The 18,396-nt window shown below is 44.5% G+C and overlaps 1 protein-coding gene across 1 annotated transcript in view; it reads left to right on the forward strand.

Moving 5' to 3' along the window:
- Positions 1–18,193, forward strand: part of LOC137794621 (GDNF family receptor alpha-4-like) — a 39,868-nt gene extending 21,675 nt beyond the window's left edge. The window contains exons 3-8 of the mRNA XM_068591532.1: positions 1,326–1,397; positions 2,724–3,078; positions 4,206–4,315; positions 7,179–7,313; positions 10,315–10,451; positions 17,586–18,193. Coding sequence (XP_068447633.1) covers positions 1,326–1,397; positions 2,724–3,078; positions 4,206–4,315; positions 7,179–7,313; positions 10,315–10,451; positions 17,586–17,801 — 1,025 coding nt within the window. The 3' untranslated portion in view covers positions 17,802–18,193. The remainder of the gene's footprint in view (positions 1–1,325; positions 1,398–2,723; positions 3,079–4,205; positions 4,316–7,178; positions 7,314–10,314; positions 10,452–17,585) is intronic.
- Positions 18,194–18,396: the final 203 nt, after the last annotated feature.

The following is an 18,396-nucleotide window of genomic DNA, read 5'->3' on the forward strand; positions in this document are numbered from 1 at the left end:
GCTCTTCTAATTAGCTTCTGTGAAGTAAAACGTCAATCCCACGCAGTGAACCGTCAGAAAATACAGTGACAACTTAATTTATACATGGAATAAAACATGTCGCGGGCTAAATTACACGGCGCAGCGTGCCGGAGAGGCAACCTTTACTGGGTTCGATCCGTTATCAATCACTCACACGTATGACACAATATAACGTCGGGGGGATTTGAACCTTGAGGTCGTCGCGGATGACTCATGTTGACGCCCGTGATCCACCGCTGTGATATCTCTTTCCTGTTTTGCTGCCTGGTACCACCATAAAGTGTTATCTTGACTCTTTGTGCAACCACAAAACCCACCAGAATAATCTTGTTATCTTGAAGGAAAATGTTATCGCACTTCCTCGACTTAAACTTTTTTTTTTGTACTTTTCCAGCGGTTGAATGATCGCTAAATACTTGTTTGCCTTTTTCTATTCGCTTTAATGGGACCTTGGAGGCGAGATGTCTGACACACTGACAACACAACGGTAGCTTTTCTGGCTTTAATGAGGCTGATGCTGATTTATGAAGTTGAGTTTTTTAGTTTTTTTTACCTGTTCTTGAGTCACACAGGAGACAAAAGAGATGAATCAGACTTTGACAATACCCGATCATATTTTATCATTCGCCTCATTGGACCTTCAGAGTTTCTTCATGTTTGTGAACAAAGTAAAAGTTTGTTTGTTGGTTGTTTTATCTTTACCGATCACATTTTAACGGCTGCTATAACCGCAAAGATATAGCACAAAAAAACATGCAAAGATGTGAATTAATATTGAGTATTCTTGAATGGTTAAAAGACGTTTAACTTACGTATTTAGAGGTTTGATTTGTGGCTCAGGTTCTCTCACACAGTTCTGGACCGGTTTGGATTTCTATCAAGAAACCTTTTGTCCCTTCTGGGACTAAATAGTTATTGTGGTGTGCACCACAGTACAGTACTAGGGCCTCTGAGATTTAGCTGGTTTGCGGCCATTTTGTCCATCTAACTTTTCCAAAAAGTGACCAAACCTTTGGACGTTTCCACTTTTTTTTTTTTTTTAAATCTACCAGCCTTACAGTGGTCATGATAAACACAACAAATATATCATAACATAGCAATACTTTGGTTTGATTCATCTTTTCAAATCATTTTCACGACCTCGTTCCAGTCTACGTTGATGACATCCTTCCTGTGCACTTGAGGGCGGTCATGTTGTGTCTCTTTGGCACTGTGTTGGTCTCACATGTGTTCCTGGTCACATCGTAAGCGATCACTCGATTGTTTGCCAATGTTTGTTTGTGTGTTCCTTTTTTTTTCTCCAGGGGAAGACGAGCTGGAGATATCTCCCTATGACGACACGCTAATGGATACTCGCATGGCCTCCTTAGTGGCTGGTAAAACACAATCTGACACACACACACACACACGCAGAGTCACTCATGGCGCCTTTGTCATGAGTACGAGTCGGTGTCCATCACTGTCACACAGGAGTCGCACCAGTACGCCAGGGAAGCGCTGCTCGCAGCTCAAATCGTCACTAAGCCTCAGACGTGTCGCAGTCAGTCTTTCCATCTCTGGAAGTGGATCGGAGTTATTCCCACAGAGCAGAACGCTGACACTCACAGACTCCAGAGATGACTTCTTAGGATTATTACGACGTCCCGATCTTTCCTCCACCGTCACACACAAAGAAAAGTGCTCCCCTCTCGTACAAAATGACCACTTATATATAATTTACTCGCCCTGCGTTACCTTGAATTCGTCAAGAACATTTTTCTCACCGCCTGATGCCGTAAAAGTAGAATGAAGAGAACAGGGGAAAGTCTGGAGTTGAGGTAAATGGTGGCTGCGTTTAACGAGAGCAAAACAAATCAAAACGTCCCATTTACAAACGCTTTACACACCTGGTGCAGTGTCATCTACGTCTCATTTATTCAGCTGATTGCTCACAACCTGCTGAAACACGTCCATCTTCCAACAACAATTTTTGGCATGCGAGAAAAAAACTAACTTTTCCTTTCCTCCGCCATTTCACACTTCCTGTGACCATTTGGCCCTTTTCTTTGCCTTTTCTTTTATCTGCAAGCCACACATTTTACTGGCCATAGACACATGCAAAGACACCCTACAGGTTGAACACGTTTTCATTTGGGAGATTTGATGAGTTTTCCTTAAAGTCGTCATTTCTGCCCCAAAACTTTGTGAGGTTCCCAAAAGAGCTGCAGGCCTTCGGAGACCTCTTGTCACCTTAAATACGTCCTCAATCTACTCACAAGGCCTCACTAGTGTGTTCCCAACCTGCAAACGGTGAATTAACCCGTACTCTGCAAACACCAAATGATGCTGTTTCAATACGATTCACGTTCAGTGCACATGTACATGATGCGCGAAGGCTATGGAGGAAGGATGAGGATCATCAATAAAGTGGGATGCTATATAAAAACAAAGTTCTCAGCTGTTAGTTTGCTCTCTAACGCTGAGCATCAGCACATCAGCATGTTTCTAAGAGCATCCATTGTGCAAGAGTAGTTTTTTTTACAGTTTTTAGTTCCATCTTCAACGTTGCATGTGGCATGTAGTCCTTTACCTCTGCTGCAATGCACCGTAGATATTCTGGTTTGACAAAAAATGCAAGTGCCAGACGTCAATCTTCACAACTTTCTGCACACGCTGGCGCTTTGCGTTCGGCTAACCCGGATCTTTCCTCGACCCCCTTTCAGCGTCCTCTTTCATGCAGCTGGACGGCGAGAACCAGTGCCTGAAGGCGGCGCAGGACTGCGGCCTGTACGAGAAGTGCGGCTCCCTGCGCTCCGAGTACGTCCTGGCCTGCACCAAGCGGGTGCCCGGGACCAACCGGTGCAACCAGCACAAGTGCCACCGGGGCCTGCGGCGCTTCCTGGAGCGAGTGCCCGAGGAGTACAGCCTGGGCGTCCTGTTCTGCCCGTGCACCAACACCCTGTGCGGCGAGCGGAGGAGGAAAACCATCGTGCCCTCCTGCTCGTACCAGGAGGCCGAGGCTCTGCAGCCCAACTGCCTCCACCAGCAGAGCTTCTGCCGCCGGGACGACCTCTGCAGGTGAGACCGGAGCGAAGCACCGGGCGGACGCTGCTTCGGTAAAAGGCCGTTTCAGAGAAGCACCGATTGCTATTTTCTTGGCTGACTCCAATGTTCTTTCTCAGCGATAACTGGCGGCATGCGCAAACATTTCACTAACTTTTTATTATCGTGTGTCATAAGTTTTAGACGTAACCGCCTCCCAAAAAAAATCCAATTCAAGAGACTAATGCGGCTCGTTTGGATTGTCAGACGATCAATCGGTGCATCTCTAGATGGTTTGATTACATATTTATTGCAGAGTTGAGAGCAATGCTGTCTCACGATGCTTGCGTAGAGTCCAGTATGTGTTTATGTTTGTGAATAAATACATTTTTGTAAATGTCAAATGTTTAAAACTTCCAGTTCACCCGTTGACAAACTGTGAAGTTGTGCAAAAGACGGAGTATTGGGGTGTCATTGGGTGCTTTTTAAAAGTGATTGTCAGTTATTAACCATATAATGCTGACTAATTGTTATAGTAATTAACGCTTGGCAGCAAAATAAGATCACGTTGTTGATATGCTGATATTAGTCAAAGCATATGATGACATTATCCGGCCAACTGAATGCATTTAATCACGATTGTATTTACAGAAAAAATTGTGTGTGTCTGCTAAATAGGCATTGCTGCAGGCAAATGCTCGACCAAAGGAGCTAACTATGATATAACAATCTAAATTGAGCAGCCTAATCTTTGACAGAGTAGGGTTATATATATATATATATATATATATATATATATATATATATATATATATATATATATATATATATATATATCAAATTGTATCTCAACGATATGATCTCTCAATCATTTTTTGTGTGCCTTCATGGTTTTGATTGGCTCTCCCATCCTGTAATGTTAATGTCTGAAGATAACAATAGTGTACATTTAAAGAAAAAGGTTGTTTTTTGCCCTCAACAATGCAAATACATCACAAAGTCTCGTATAAAGTCTCGTATAGATCGCCATTTTCTAACTGAAATCCCGACATCTCTCGAACCCCAAATGTTTTCAACACGCAAACACACCCCGACACACACATCCAGATCTTCCTGCCCACTTCCCGTGTTTGATGTTGAGTTGTTGTTTGTGTTGTTGCCAGGTCCAGGCTGGCTGATTTCCTCAATAACTGCCAGCCATCTCCTCTGACGCCCAGCGGCTGTCTGAAAGACTCAGCAGGGCTGTGCCTCCGAGCCTACGCCGGACTCATCGGTACGATGCCGGGGGGGAGAAGGAGTGATGATGGAGTGATAACTTCTAGAAGATGTTGATGACATTTTACCCAGTTTAAACATCCAAATGCATGTTTACCTGAAACCTGAAGCTTCGGGTAACGAAACTTAGCAGAAGTTTTGATTTCTGATCCTGAAGCTTCAGGTAACGTAACTTAGAACTAGTTTTAATTTCTGATCCTGAAGCTTCGGGTAACGTAACTTAGAACTAGTTTTAATTTCTGATCCTGAAGCTTCGGGTAACGTAACTTAGCGGTAGTTTTGATTTCTGATCCTGAAGCTTCGGGTAACGTAACTTAGCGGTAGTTTTGATTTCTGATCCTGAAGCTTCGGGTAACGTAACTTAGCAGTAGTTTTGATTTCTAATCCTGAAGCTTCGGGTAACGTAACTTAGCAGTAGTTTTGATATCTAATCCTGCAGCTTCGGGTAACGTAACTTAGCGGTAGTGTTGATTTCTGATCGATGCTTGACGTCTATGAGTAGAAGTGCTCGAGGTAGAGGTCAACATGATGATGGAAACCAATCTGAAGGTCAAGGAGTCGGCTCAGAAGAGCGAGAGAACCAGAAATAAAGCGAGATCCTGTTGGACCCGACCACATGATGTGTGCAACAAATACAGTGATAGCTCATGGAAAATTCATCCTTTTTGTGTCCACTATGGTGCACATGTATGAAGGTAGATTTGTGTCTTTATTACTCAAACAAAAAAACATGGTTTGTGAGCAAATTTCTTGTTTGTAAGTAAATTATTTGTTCTTTTTGCTTTTGAAACTAGAATTTCTGGCTGCAGATCCAAAAAAACTTTCTTTCTCAAAACGCAAAGAGTTGAGATTGGACGTAGTGGGCGGGGCTTAAGCTGCTGATTGAGGCAGAAGTTTCTATTGGTCTTTCGATTTGAGAGCAAAGATTTTTGATTCGCAGCCAGAAAATCTAATTTGCTTAAATTTGCTCACCAAACACGTTTTTTTCTTTGCGTAATAAAGACACAAATCCACCTTCATACACGTTAGTATTCGCTTATTTCCACTCATGCAGACTCCATGGGGAAAGGAACGAACGAATCCAACACAAAGTGCCATAAACTTGCAGTTAACTGAACGACCACTTGAGGCCCGACTGCAGAAACAATCACGTTAACAGCCTCGGACAGAACGGCAGCGTCGGCCCTTCTGGCTGACATCTTTATTTCTACAATCTAGTCCAGTTGGTGGCGCGTGCATCTCCTGCTGGTTTGCCAAGAGGAAGAAGAAAACATGGATGCTGGTTTTGAATAGTGATTGTGTGAGGAGATCACACACTTAGGGAGTTTGTCTTTTAAGGAATACACAGAACACCAAGTGGAGTTCCTGTGAGACGACGTTACGGTGCATTAACCAACTGTAATGGTGTGTGTGTGTGTGTGTGTGTGTGTGTGTGTGTGTGTGTGTGGGGAGTTGTGCACGCGTGGGACGCTTCACCGACACGCTCCCTCCATTGTGGAATTAAAGCAAACGAGGTGTAACAACGTTGTAAACCGTGCAAATTGCGCCACGTGAATTTAATATTTTGTTTATTTTTGACTGGCAGGCTGATTCAAGCAGTTTTTTTCCGTCGTGAATAAACGTCTAAACACGGAGGCCCAAACGCATGTGACACGTGTTGCTGTGAGAGCACACGGGCATGAAGAGATGGACTGAAGATGAAGAGGAAAGGACGAAGACGTCGGGGTTAAACCGTTAACGGAGTGGATGAGCGGAGGGACGGAGGTGGAGAGGCGGGAGCGGTGTCAGCGAGGTGGAGGAGGAGGAGCAGCAAAAGATAGGAAAGTGAAGGATGCGTGATGGCTGACAAGAGACGAGGATAGCGAGGCAGCGAGCGGTCGTCTGCTCTGACAATGACGGACGACGCTCCTCTGAGGCCGGCGGCTTTCTTAAAGACGCAGGCGGCACAACGCACGTATTTACAAAAGAGTAGACGCAGAGAAAATAAAATAATGTGAATGCGGTGCAGTTTTCCTGTTGGTGCATCAAGATGAGATGTGACGTTTTAAGATGAGATGTGACATCTAGTGAGAGTTAGTTGTTAGGTAGGTCTATTGTCCCCCTTCTTTAAGTGCTTTCCTTATGCTAAGCTAGGCTAATCGACCCAGATCCAACTTGTGAATGGGCAGACATGAAAGTGGTGTATACTTTTCTCTTCCCCGACTTGGAAATACAGCCAGTCACTGCATTTCCTAAAATGTTGAAGTGTTTCTTTTTTATTCTTTATACACAAACGTGGGGTGTTTTGGGAGTGTGTGTGTGTGTGTGTGTGTGTGTGTGTGTTTGCGAATGTCGCACTCAGCTTTGGTGTGTTTGCTACCTCAGCTTCATCCAGCATCCAACACATTGTCAAAATTGGGCTTTCTGCCTCTAAAAGTTGCCAAGACGGCATCGAGCAGAAAAAAAAAATAAGAAAAAAAGCAACCAACTCTCCGGACTTCAAAAAATGTGCCTTCAGCTCCCCGAGGAGAAGTCACAGAGTCGACATCATGTTTTTCTGCAGGCTATGTTTCAGCTTTGTTTGAAGTAAAAACAACAAAAAAAGAAACCAGCATCCTCCTTCTGTGTCGTGCCGTGAAGCAATCAGAGCTGATTTTTCCTCCCAAATTGCTCAAAGTAAAAAAAAGAAACGCGGCGTCGACGCCAGCAGCGGCTTCCAGGACGATGCTGCATCTGGCACGACGCGCTCTCGCCTCCGAGTGACTGTGATGCAGATGCATCGACGTCAAAGTCAAACACAGAGGTGCTATAGCTTGTACCCGGGCTAACGTTTGCCTGCTTTGACTCCGCCCCCTCCCCCTCCCCCCTTTGCCCCCCCGCAGGCACCATCATGACGCCCAACTACGTGAGCAACAGCTCGGCCGACGTGTCGCTGTGGTGCAACTGCGAGGGCAGCGGCAACCAGTGGCAGGACTGTCTGCGGCTGCAGCGCATGTTCACCCACAACGCCTGCCTGCGTGAGTCTGCAGCACACACACATGCACACACACACACACATGCACACACACACATGCACACACACACACACGCGCTTCATGTCTGGTGTCTTTTCATATGCTACTGCAAATCAAATGACTTTGATTTACTTATTTGTAAACCCTTCAAACTGAAGCGACGACATTTTGTTCAGACTTCAGAGGTTGTTTTTTTTTGCACTTTTCACGGCAAACAGAAAAACATATTTAAATAAATTCAATTCAGTTCATTTTGTAGGGCCCAAAATCACGAATACAACATTATCCTCAGAGGGCTTTTGTCCCAGGACCTCACATCGGATCAGGAACAACTCCCCAAACAAAGATAGTACAAACTCTTTCTTTCACATCCTCCATCAGGATGGACAGAAGCAGCAGATGTCATGTGACCAGAACGAGCAACGTATCAGAGTTAGAGCTCATTATATAAATATGACAGAAACTATTCATACAATGAGTAGTATATGCATCGTACACGATCCAAGTAACCACAATGCATGTCATATATCGGGACATATATAATTTTAAGCAATAAAAACAAGCGTTGCGAGAATTCCTAACGCTTTTGCTGTGAACGCAGCATTCGAGGCTCAGAGCAATGGCGGGTTATGAAGAGGGAAGGAGAGTTGGACGGGTCAAACAAACACAGGACTTTCACCAAGGAGACAGCTGTCAGCGTGAAACAAAGTCTGCATTATTATTTATAACTTATTTTAGCTTAGCTTTGTTACGTTACTTTTGTATTAACGTCTGTTGCATAACAAACGTACTTTAGGCCCCTCAGGAGTCGCACTTATTGGAACCCAAACCACGATCTTTTCCTCTAACCGAACCAATCGCTTGTGTTGCTTCAGTAAACCTTGAAACCCAGGAGGCTCTGCATGTTTATTGTGTTCAGAGCAGAGTCCGGAGGGCCGCCGAGAGAGTCACAGTTTGAAGCCGAGGGCCCGATCACGAGCTACAGCGGCCACCAGAGCCCTTGAGTTGAAGTGGGCCAGTGTTTGATTGTGGTCATTTGATTAATTGCTTTATTATTATTATTATTATTATTATTATTATTATTATTATTATTATTATGAATTGTTTTGGGAACACAAAATCTGCATTTAACCCTGTGGGGTCTGAGGTAATTTTCTCAATTTTATACAATAATTTTAAATTCCCTTTTTTTTGAAGGCATACAAGTTGCATACACAAGTGTTGCATCAAAAATTGCAGAACAATCTCAGCTCTCTAAATAACGAGGCAGCATTGTCCTGCGGTGCAAGTGTAAAGCGATAATATGGCCCTGAAGCGTGGCGTGGACCCCAGAGGGGTTAATGAAATCACCACAGCATCATTCAGACACAAAGGCCTCGGGCCGGGTCGTGTTTCAGGAGAGGGGAACCGGTGGCTGTCTCATTCTGTAGGCAGAATCTAATTAAAACGCCGTGCGGGTTCTGCTGTGTGCACGGCGTCTGACGGCTGCTCGTGTACACGGACTCACACCGAGCGGCAAGAACGGCGGGGATTTCAATAAGGGCCCTCTGCTCATTTTTTATTGTTGTTTGTGTAGCGAGGTTATTAAAATGTCTGGTGGAAATCAGACAAAAAGGAGCCGCGCTGCATCGAGGAGAGGAAACTCGTGTTAGTACATAAATCCACCCGGAGACAACCAACACGCCACGGTTTCAGTGTTAAGCAACACATGTGGTGAGATATAATGGCTAAGAGAAAAGTAATTAATAAAAACTAGGTGCATGGGTTGGGTAAAGACCTAAAGTCGGATGTAGTAAGCCTAGCTTAGCATAACGACCAAGACTGGCTAAGAATAGCAGCCCTTCATTCTGGTGGTTAAGAACAAAATAATTTAAAAAAATTAGGTGCATTGCTAAGGTACAGAGCTTAATTAGGATGTAGTTAGCCTAGCTTAGCATAAAGACCAAGACTGGCTAAGAATAGCAGCCCTTCATTCTGGTGGTTAAGAACGAAATTATTTTTAAAAATCAGGCGCATGGGTTAGGTACAGAGCTTAATCTGGATGTAGTTAGCCTAGCTTAGCATAAAGACTAAAATTAGCTAAGAATAGCAGTCCTTCATTCTCGTGGTTAAGAAAAAATTAATTAATAAAAAATAGTTGCAAAAATAGTCCCAATTTAGGTACTAAATTGGGACCAAACCAACATACAGAGCTTAATAAGGATGTAGTTAGCCTAGCTTAGCATAAATACTAAAATTGGCTAAGAATAGCAGCCCTTCATTCTCTTGGTTAAGAAAAAAATAATTAATAAAGATTAGGTGCATGTGTTAGGTACAGAGCTTAATCTGGATGTAATTAGCCTAGCTTAGCATAAAGACTGGAGGTAGGGGGCGCTAGCCTGGCCTTAGTTCGCTGGTACCAGTTCAGGTACCAGTGTGTTTGTTCAGAGAGAAAATTATTTCTATTATAATTACTATTTATCATGGTTTCATGATGTGTTTTTCTGTCCCGTGAGATGTTTTTACCCCAAATCATTGGATTTATTTAGAATCGCGGGGATTGTTTGTCACATTTAAAAGGCTAAACCAACAACACTGCTATCATAACAGTGTTTGAATAACCTGAAACACAATGAATGTGTCACCTTCAAAGACCGTCTGAGGAACAAGTCAACGGGAATAAATGAAGACAAACGCCTCAGACACAATCTGTCTGGGAGGCGACGCCACGGCCTCGGCATCCATAAGAGTCCTACAGTGTGTGTGTGTGTGTGTGTGTGTGTGTGTGTGTGCCTCTGCTGTCAATCAATCTCAGCAGCTGTCGATAAAGCCGTCGATACACACCGAGCCCGCATGTCCAAACACTAAACCCGGGGTCGATGGCGTCGATGCACTTTGCCCATAAAACGCTGCGATACGTCACGCCGCCGACAGCCCGGACAATAAAGCTGCCAAATAGATCTGTAGGTTCACACACACGCACACACACACACACTCTCTCACACAGCGTTGTGTCTCCATGCAGGTAACTCCATCAGCTGGATGGGGAGCCCCGGCTCGCTGCCCGCAGACGCCTCCTCCCCTCCGGCTGCCAGACCCTCCCCGCTGGTTCGGGAGGACGAGCCGCTGAGCGACAACCACCTGCCCGAGCACAACAACATCGTGAGTAGCGGCTTCGCGGCTTCAAATCACCTTTTTTTTGTCTTTGTCCCCCGGATCTTTTTGCTATTATCTCTGGCTTGAGCGCGTCGTGTCACACAGCATGTTGTCTTTGCTTTGCGTCGACAGATTTTTCTTTATATTGTCGCCACAATTTCAAAATACTCCACCACGTGTACTCAGTTTTACCAATATTTGCTGCTTGTATTGGTTTTTTTTCCAGAGCTAAGAGTGACATTCATGTCTTTAACAGTCCGAATGACAAATGAAACCATTAATTGATTGTCATAAACAAACAACAATGTGATCCATACCCATGTGTTATTGCAGAACAATCTCAGCTCTCTAAATATTGTCGTCACATATCTTCAATTTCAAAATGTGTTACGACAAATAATCCACCACATGGACTCGTTTTACCAATCTTTGCTGCTTGTATTGTTTATTTTCCAGAGCTAAGAGTGACATGAATGTGTCTTCAACGGTCCAAATAACAAATATATTCATTTTCTCAGTGATGTATTGTAAAGAAAAGCAGAAACTTCCTCACATTTGCTGCTTGGAAATGGTCTGAAACGATTAATTGATTGTCATAAACAACCAAAACAACAGCAAGCACAAAAGCAATTTGCAGAGAAACACAGTCAAATACAATAAAGAATCCATATAATTACTTTCTGTGTGGAGTTCTAACAACATTAATCGTGAATTTAAAAAAAACTAAATTACCTCTATTAAAGCTTCCCTGTGGAGTTTTTGACCTGTGGCCTCATGGAGCTGTTTTAAAAAGCTCTCACATTATCTCCCCGGTGAAGAAGTGCGTAACGTCTGCTGCAATGCAGCGAAAGCAGCGAAGAAGAAACGCGGACGCCAACGTTCACGATACAAATCTGCTTTTGCGGATGTTCAACGTGGGAAAAAAGACGCATTTGTTGGACGAACACGCCCCCGTGAGAGACGTTCAATGCCGACAGAACTTCTGTTTGTCGGGGAGAAAGCTCCTTTAATGGACGTCAAGGTGCAACACACACACACACACACACACAGTCGATCGGTTCACCTTTCTATGGATTTCCTTTAAAGACCTCGGAGACGCATTACCAGCTCGTGAAATGATTGACGCGAAGATTAATGTTAAAGCAGGAAGTGCTGCAGGACGTCAGACAGCACTAACAGTTTATCAACAGATGTGTAACCCAGAAAGGTAGAGAGAGAGCACTGATGCAGGCGCTTCATCACTGATCTATAGACGGACTCATCTATTGGGTTCAGTTGCGATCGATCAGATCGGATCAGGCTTTTCGTTGGCAGTCGTCCCCCCGAGGAGATCAAACCTCTGGTCGGAGGGAGTCAGAACACAATGGCGGTTCGGCATTTAGATTTTGGAGATGAAAGGGAGAAGCTCCGGGGCACAGAGGTATCAAAGCACTTTGGAGCGCCTTCAAAAGGATTCTGCAGAGGGCGAACGAGCCGACGGGAGCGGCGTCTTCTGGGAGCGCGATGGGAGGGGCCTCGCGGACACGGTGGGTTAAGTTTATTCAGAACTCGAACAAGATGTAAGATATGCACCTGCAGACCTGGAGAATGTCTGATGAAGAAGTAGAAAAAGAAGTAGAGGAAGAAGAAGTAGAAGTAGAAGACGTTGAAGAAGAAGACAAAGAAGAAGAAGACGAAGTAGAAGAAGTAAAAGAAAAAGTAGAAGTAAAAGAAAAAGTAGAAGTAAAAGAAGAAGTAGAAGACAAAGTAGAAGAAGTACAAGAAGACGAAGTAGAAGAAGTACAAGAAGACAAAGTACAGGAAATAGAAGAAGATGAAGTAGAAGAAGTCCAAGAAGTAGAAGTAGAAGGAGTAGTAGACGAAGTAGAAGAAGTAGAAGACAGAGTAGAAGACGAAGTAGAAGACGAAGTAGAAGACAGAGTAGAAGACGAAGTAGAAGAAGTAGAAGAAGAAGCATATTATGTTTTTATTCGCTGCATTAATGGCTAGATGGAATATCCCTTTCCGATTGAGCCCGTTTCGGTGTGAAAGTGACGTCTCGTTCGGTGCAGATGTTCCTGCTGCTCGGCGCTCGGCCCTGTGGCGGTGAGGGGGCTCAGGCTCCTCCACCGCCGAGCAGAACGCTCAGGCCGTCCCACGACCTCGTCCTCTCGGGGTTCCTCACCGGGCGAGTTTCGGCCCCCGACACGTTTTTTGGACCGGGTCTGAGCCGCCAGCTCGGTAATGTGCCGCCGGCACAGCAGACGTGCCGGAAATGTGCTGCGAACACACACGTTCGTGTGTGTGTGTGTGTGTGTGTGTGTGTGTGTGTGTGTGTGTGTGTGGCCGAGAGCTCCCTCCCGGCCGCCCTCGTCCCGACGCTGACCGCTAAAGGCCGTCCAATCCAATCGCCGGCGCCGGCTCCTCGTGACCTTGGCCGGACCGCAATCTGCCGCGGCTGTGGCTCCCCGGCTCCCAGCATGCCTCGCTGCCAGAGATAATCTGGGCCGCCAGACAAGAGGGGATTCCAACTCTCTCTCTCTCTCTCTCTCTCTCTCTCTCTCTCTCTCTCTCTCTCTCTCTCTCTCTCTCTCTCTCTGTGGCCGTCTGTGTCTCTCTACCAGTGAGCGGATTAGATGAGGTGCCGGTTGGAAGCGGTGCATCAGTCAGGCTTCATTAGTATGAATTTATTCATGCCCATATGTATGCCCCCCCTCCTCTCCTCCTTACCCCAAATCTCCCCACTTCCCTTCTCCTCTCCTCCTCCTCCTCCAATCCCACCTCATCTTCCTCCTCTCATTCATGTGTCTGTTTCCAGTCCATACCTGCTGCATATCTCCTCAGACGTCCGTCACTCGGCGGCTCGTCGAGGAGCTTTAGCTTGTTTTCTCTGTCGTGATTCTTTTAGTTTGTTTTTTTTCTCCTCTCCAGAGTTTGAAAGGTTTCACTTTAAAAAAAAAAAAAAACCTGAGCATCCTCTCAGACGGCGCTTGGAGGAAAACAAGTCACATTCTGAAACACAGACGACTGGTCTTTTTGTTTTAGAGGTTTTCTATCAGATATGTAGGGAGCTGACGATGCTGACGATGCTGACGATGCTGACGATGCTGACGATGCTGACGACCGCTTCAGATGGTTTACTATTTGTAGAGATACTGACAATGGCCCAAAAGACAACTTATGGGTTTTACATTATTTAGAAAGTGTTAAAAAAGTAATAGCTAAAATATTTGACATCTAATCCCACATATCATCCCTTTTTTCAGCTATATATTACTAATCCCGGCTCAGTTTATTGTTTGAACATGAACAAATTGGTAAAGAGAATAAATGCCATAAAACTTTCTTTTATCATCACGGTGTTAAATATTTAAAGTAACGCAGTCATCCTCAGTAAAAATACACTATAATCATAGCGTATTTTCAAAATAAGCGTCTGTCTTCACAGGAAGTTATGGCGATAATCTTGAGAGAAAGAGCGACTCTTCCCCAAAAGACTGAAAGTCAACATTGACATATTTAAACTTACGTGAGTACGCAAAGAAAGTACTTTAAAAGGTACTAAATTGGGACCAAACCAACATATTTTATAAAACCAAGTACATTGGTGGGCTGAACCGAAGTGACATCAAGGGGTCTTGAGCCCGAGAGTCCACATGTGACGCGTTGGGAACGGGTTGGATGTCTAAAGATCGGCGGTTCAATCCCAGTCCAGACACTTAGAGAGTCGCTCCTAAAGGATTGTGCCATTTGGATGAATGTGGTGTGAAAGCGCCCTGATGCTCAAACCCTCCGGGTGTGTGAGTGGGTGAATGATGTCGTGGTCAGAGTACTAGAAAGGCGCCATACAAAGCCAAGTCCATTCATCATTTATGCCAACACCAGGTCACTATCGGGTCTTCAACTAAATGAAATAACTGGATTCTTATTACGGGAAAAGCCAGCATGAAATAACACATGTCCATGTTCCCTGGACATGTGCTGGTCCTGAAAAGAATCACAGTCTGTCTTCTTCTTTCCAATTATCTTCAAAGAAATATTAATAATGTTCTTCAGGCTTTTTTTCTGTCCCCTCCTCTCCACACAAGTGTGTTATAATAGCAGCAGATCAAAGAAAAGGTCACAAGACTCTAAGTACAAGATGGAGACTAAGAATAACCGCGCAGGCTGCGGGGAAAAGTTTTGTGCCGAGGAAGACGACGCTCTTACTGCTGGTCAGGATTTAATTTGAAATTATATATATATATATATATATATATATATATATATATATATATATATATATATATATATATACGCACACACACACCTTCGGTGGGTGTCCCGGCTAGCTCCCTGCTGTAGCCAACTAGTACTGCTGCTAAGCTCTCAGCCTCGCTAGCTTGCTACATCGGGGAGCTAGCAGTAGCGCTAGCTTGCTCCAGCAGAGAACTAGCAGCAGCAGAGAACTAGCTTGCTACAGTAGAGAACCAGCAGCAGCGTTAGCTTGCGACAGCAGAGAACTAGCTTGCTACAGCAGAGAACTAGCTTGCTACAGCAGAGCACTAGCAGCAGCGCTAGCTTGCAGTGGAGAACTAGCTTGCTACAGCAGAGAACTAGCAGCAGCGATAGCTTGCTACAACGGAGAACTAGCTTGCCACAGTAGAATACTAGCAGCAACGCTAGCTCGCTACAGTGGAGAACTAGCTTGCTACAGCAGAGCACTAGCAGCAGCGCTAGCTTGCTACACCAGGGGACACTCACCAAAGCTAGGATCGGCTTGTAACTCGACTTTTTTTTACGGTATCTGTTTCACTGCTAATGAACTAAATTCATTTTACATAATTTCACTAAAAAAGGGGAGAGAAACCTCACCGTGATCTGTTCCCGCGCCCCGAAGGGAAACAAAACAACTGCCTTGTTTACTCGTGCGACTGTCAGACCGGATGATGAAAAGTTCAAAATGAGTCGAAGAAACCCCGAAAAAAAACACAAAAAAACGCAATAAAACGAGCAGGTACCCGATGCGGCGTTTCAATGAAATGATGGAGTGCCGTATTATTATCGGCAGAGAGGAACAACCTGCACACAATAACCCGGCTCGGGCCCCGGGCGCCTCCAGATGTCAGCGCTCGCCATCGAGGCCGAGCAGCTGCCGCGTCCTCGGCAGTCGGCAGCCGTAAACGCAGCAGTGAATCATGTTTTATCAACCGCTCCAAAGTTTTAAACGGAGGCGCAAAGTGCTCGCACGAGGAACAACGCAAGATGGATTCGCCGTCGTGTTTGATATCCAGACTAAACATGAACGTAATGGAGGGACATTAAAAGTAATGGAAAAACTTGATTTTTATACTTTCGTGAGACAAAAAAAAGAAGAAGAAAAAACATGGCGTCAGGTTTCTGTTGGCAGAGCTCAAGAATCTTTATTCTCTTCTGCTTCTGAAAGCCAAATATCCGACAAAAATGTTAAAGTTAACCCTTTAAAAACTGTGGAACCAATGTCTCTAGACCTCTTTTTACCTGTGTCTGAGTGTTTTTTCCTGTGTTTGAGTCGACGTAGGAACCCCAAATTAATTGCAATACTTGTGTTTATTGTATGTATTTGTTCAGCAAAGTCTTGGGAAAAAAATTTACATCTGCAAAAAAATCACTTTAAAAAGATTTTTTGATGGTAGCTATGAACATCCAGCATGATATGAACCAGATTCCCCAAAATGCCTCCTGGAGCGTCAATAAGACACCTTTTTGGAAAGATTAGGACCTAAAGAATCAGAATCTGCAACAAAAACCACAATAAAACAAAGTCTTGGTCTGTTAGGAAGAAGTTTCAGTCAAAAAACTGTGTCAAGCGGTTCAAAAATTGGAAATAGGACGTGTTTTATGCCAAAAGACTGTCTGAATGGGGCATGCTGGGACTTAAAATGGCCGCGGGAGGATTTTCGCGCACGGTATCCAAAAGGTTATTGATATCGTTTGGTTTGCAACTGAAAACATCCATTCAATGACCTCGAATGTTGAAAAGTGTAAGATTATCTGTAATATCTGCACACGGCAGCACGCAGGGTGAACGGACTCGTATGGCGTTTTTTTCTGGTCTTTCCACAACTCAGAGCGCTTTCACAATACATGTCATCACTCACCCCCTTCACACCTATTCATAGCCATCTTTTATTGCCGCTCCTGTCACTGATGACAGGGCCGGCAGTGAAAGATGCCACCTGCTCATTAGGACTGAATAACATTCATACGGTTATGAACCAGCAGACCTCTGATGACGACGCTGCTCTCCTCCAGTCGCCTTCAGCATATTTAAAAAATGCTCCTAATTAAACATCCTGTTTCTAACAGTCCTCTAGAAAGACCCTGTGAAGAGTTTCTAATCGGCAGAGGGACGTCGTCTGTCTTCAAAAGCATTGCTGAATTCATCTGTTTAAGATTTTGGTTCTCACAAAATTAACTTAGTGAGGTTTTTAGGGAAATATCAGTTATTAGTTTGGTGACCCACTAAAATGTGAACACCAGGGAACACCCGAAAAAGTCATTTTGTAATTATCTGTTTCACAAAGTTAAACATGCGGAGCAGCAGAATATGTTTGCCTCGTTCACTGTTTGTCACTTTTTCTGTGCCACAACGTCTGGCATGAATATCAGTATTAAAAATACACATCCACGTGTACAAATTAACTGTTTATGTGAACACCTGACAAGGATTTCATGTCCGTAGAGTCTTTTCAAGCAAAGTGCTGCTATGACTTCGCGAGCTCAGAGCGACTGTTTCCATGTCAATATTTACATGAATATAATAAACGAACGATGATTTTTCTTTATATTTCGAAATTAAATAAAGAATGGCTTCACTTTTTTATTATTAGCATGAAGTAGTAGTAGTAGAATGATGATGAATTGTTGATTTTTACTCAAATTATTCATTAAAAGTTATGTTTAATCAATTTAAAACAGTCTTAAAACACAATTTCAACTGTAATATGTGTCTGTCTGTCTGTAGGCCTCAGCAGTAAATGTTGTAATTCAACATTCAAGTCCAAATTTTAAACTTTTTAACGTTAATCTTTCCCGTTTGACAGCGTAGGAGAGCCATTGCTCCAGTAGTGAGATGCTGCGTTGTTTCTTCGTGAACATTGCAAAATGTGAACATACCTCCGTCTTCTTCTCGTCCGGTAGGTGGTGGAAAGCGAGGAAGAGGAGGAACAGACCCAGACGGCGGAGGTGATCGACGAAGGCGGCCAGTTCGACGTCATCCCGCTGTACTCGGAGCGCGCCACCGTCTCCAACCTCGGCTCCCCCGGGACGGGCGGGGCCACGCCGCTCGCCGCCGGCCCTCCTAAAGCCGCCATACTGCTCCTTCTGCTCCTATCCGCCTCCCTCAGCTGGGGGTAGCACAGAGGATACAGAGAAGACACACACACACATATACACACACACACACGCACACCCATACACGCACACGCTCATGTATGACGGACCTGCCAACAATCCTGGACTGATTGCTGTAAAATTGTCGGAAACATGGTGGAGAAATGGACTTCACGATTTGTCAGCAGCATCCTCTTGATTCCTTCCTTTGTGTCCTTGCTTCGGTTCCTTTCCTCCTTTTGAAAATGGCACTTTTGTCCAGCGTGGTCTGACTGCAGCTGCAGAGGCGTGTTAACATCCCCGGAGCAGGAAAAAGCTCTCGTCGTGGTCGGTGTTCACATGCTGTCAAATGTCCAGAAAAAAAAAGATATCTGGTGGTTAGCGTGGCTTGCTGGGTTGTTGGCACACAAATATTACACAACATCCATCCATCCATCCATTATCTTAACCGCTTATCCTCATTAGGGTCGCGGGGCGCTGGAGCCGATCCCAGCTGTCAAGGGGCGAAGGCAGGGTACACCCTGGACAGGTCGCCAGTTCATCACAGGGCGATGAACTGGATTACACAACATGTGTTTGCAAAATAACTATATCAGCTTGTCGTATCGTACGGACAATA

This window comes from Clinocottus analis, unplaced genomic scaffold (assembly GCF_023055335.1).
Source record: "Clinocottus analis isolate CAN_PGR_092001 unplaced genomic scaffold, fCliAna1.0.p SCAF_10, whole genome shotgun sequence".
In the NCBI taxonomy this organism is placed as follows: domain Eukaryota; kingdom Metazoa; phylum Chordata; class Actinopteri; order Perciformes; family Cottidae; genus Clinocottus; species Clinocottus analis.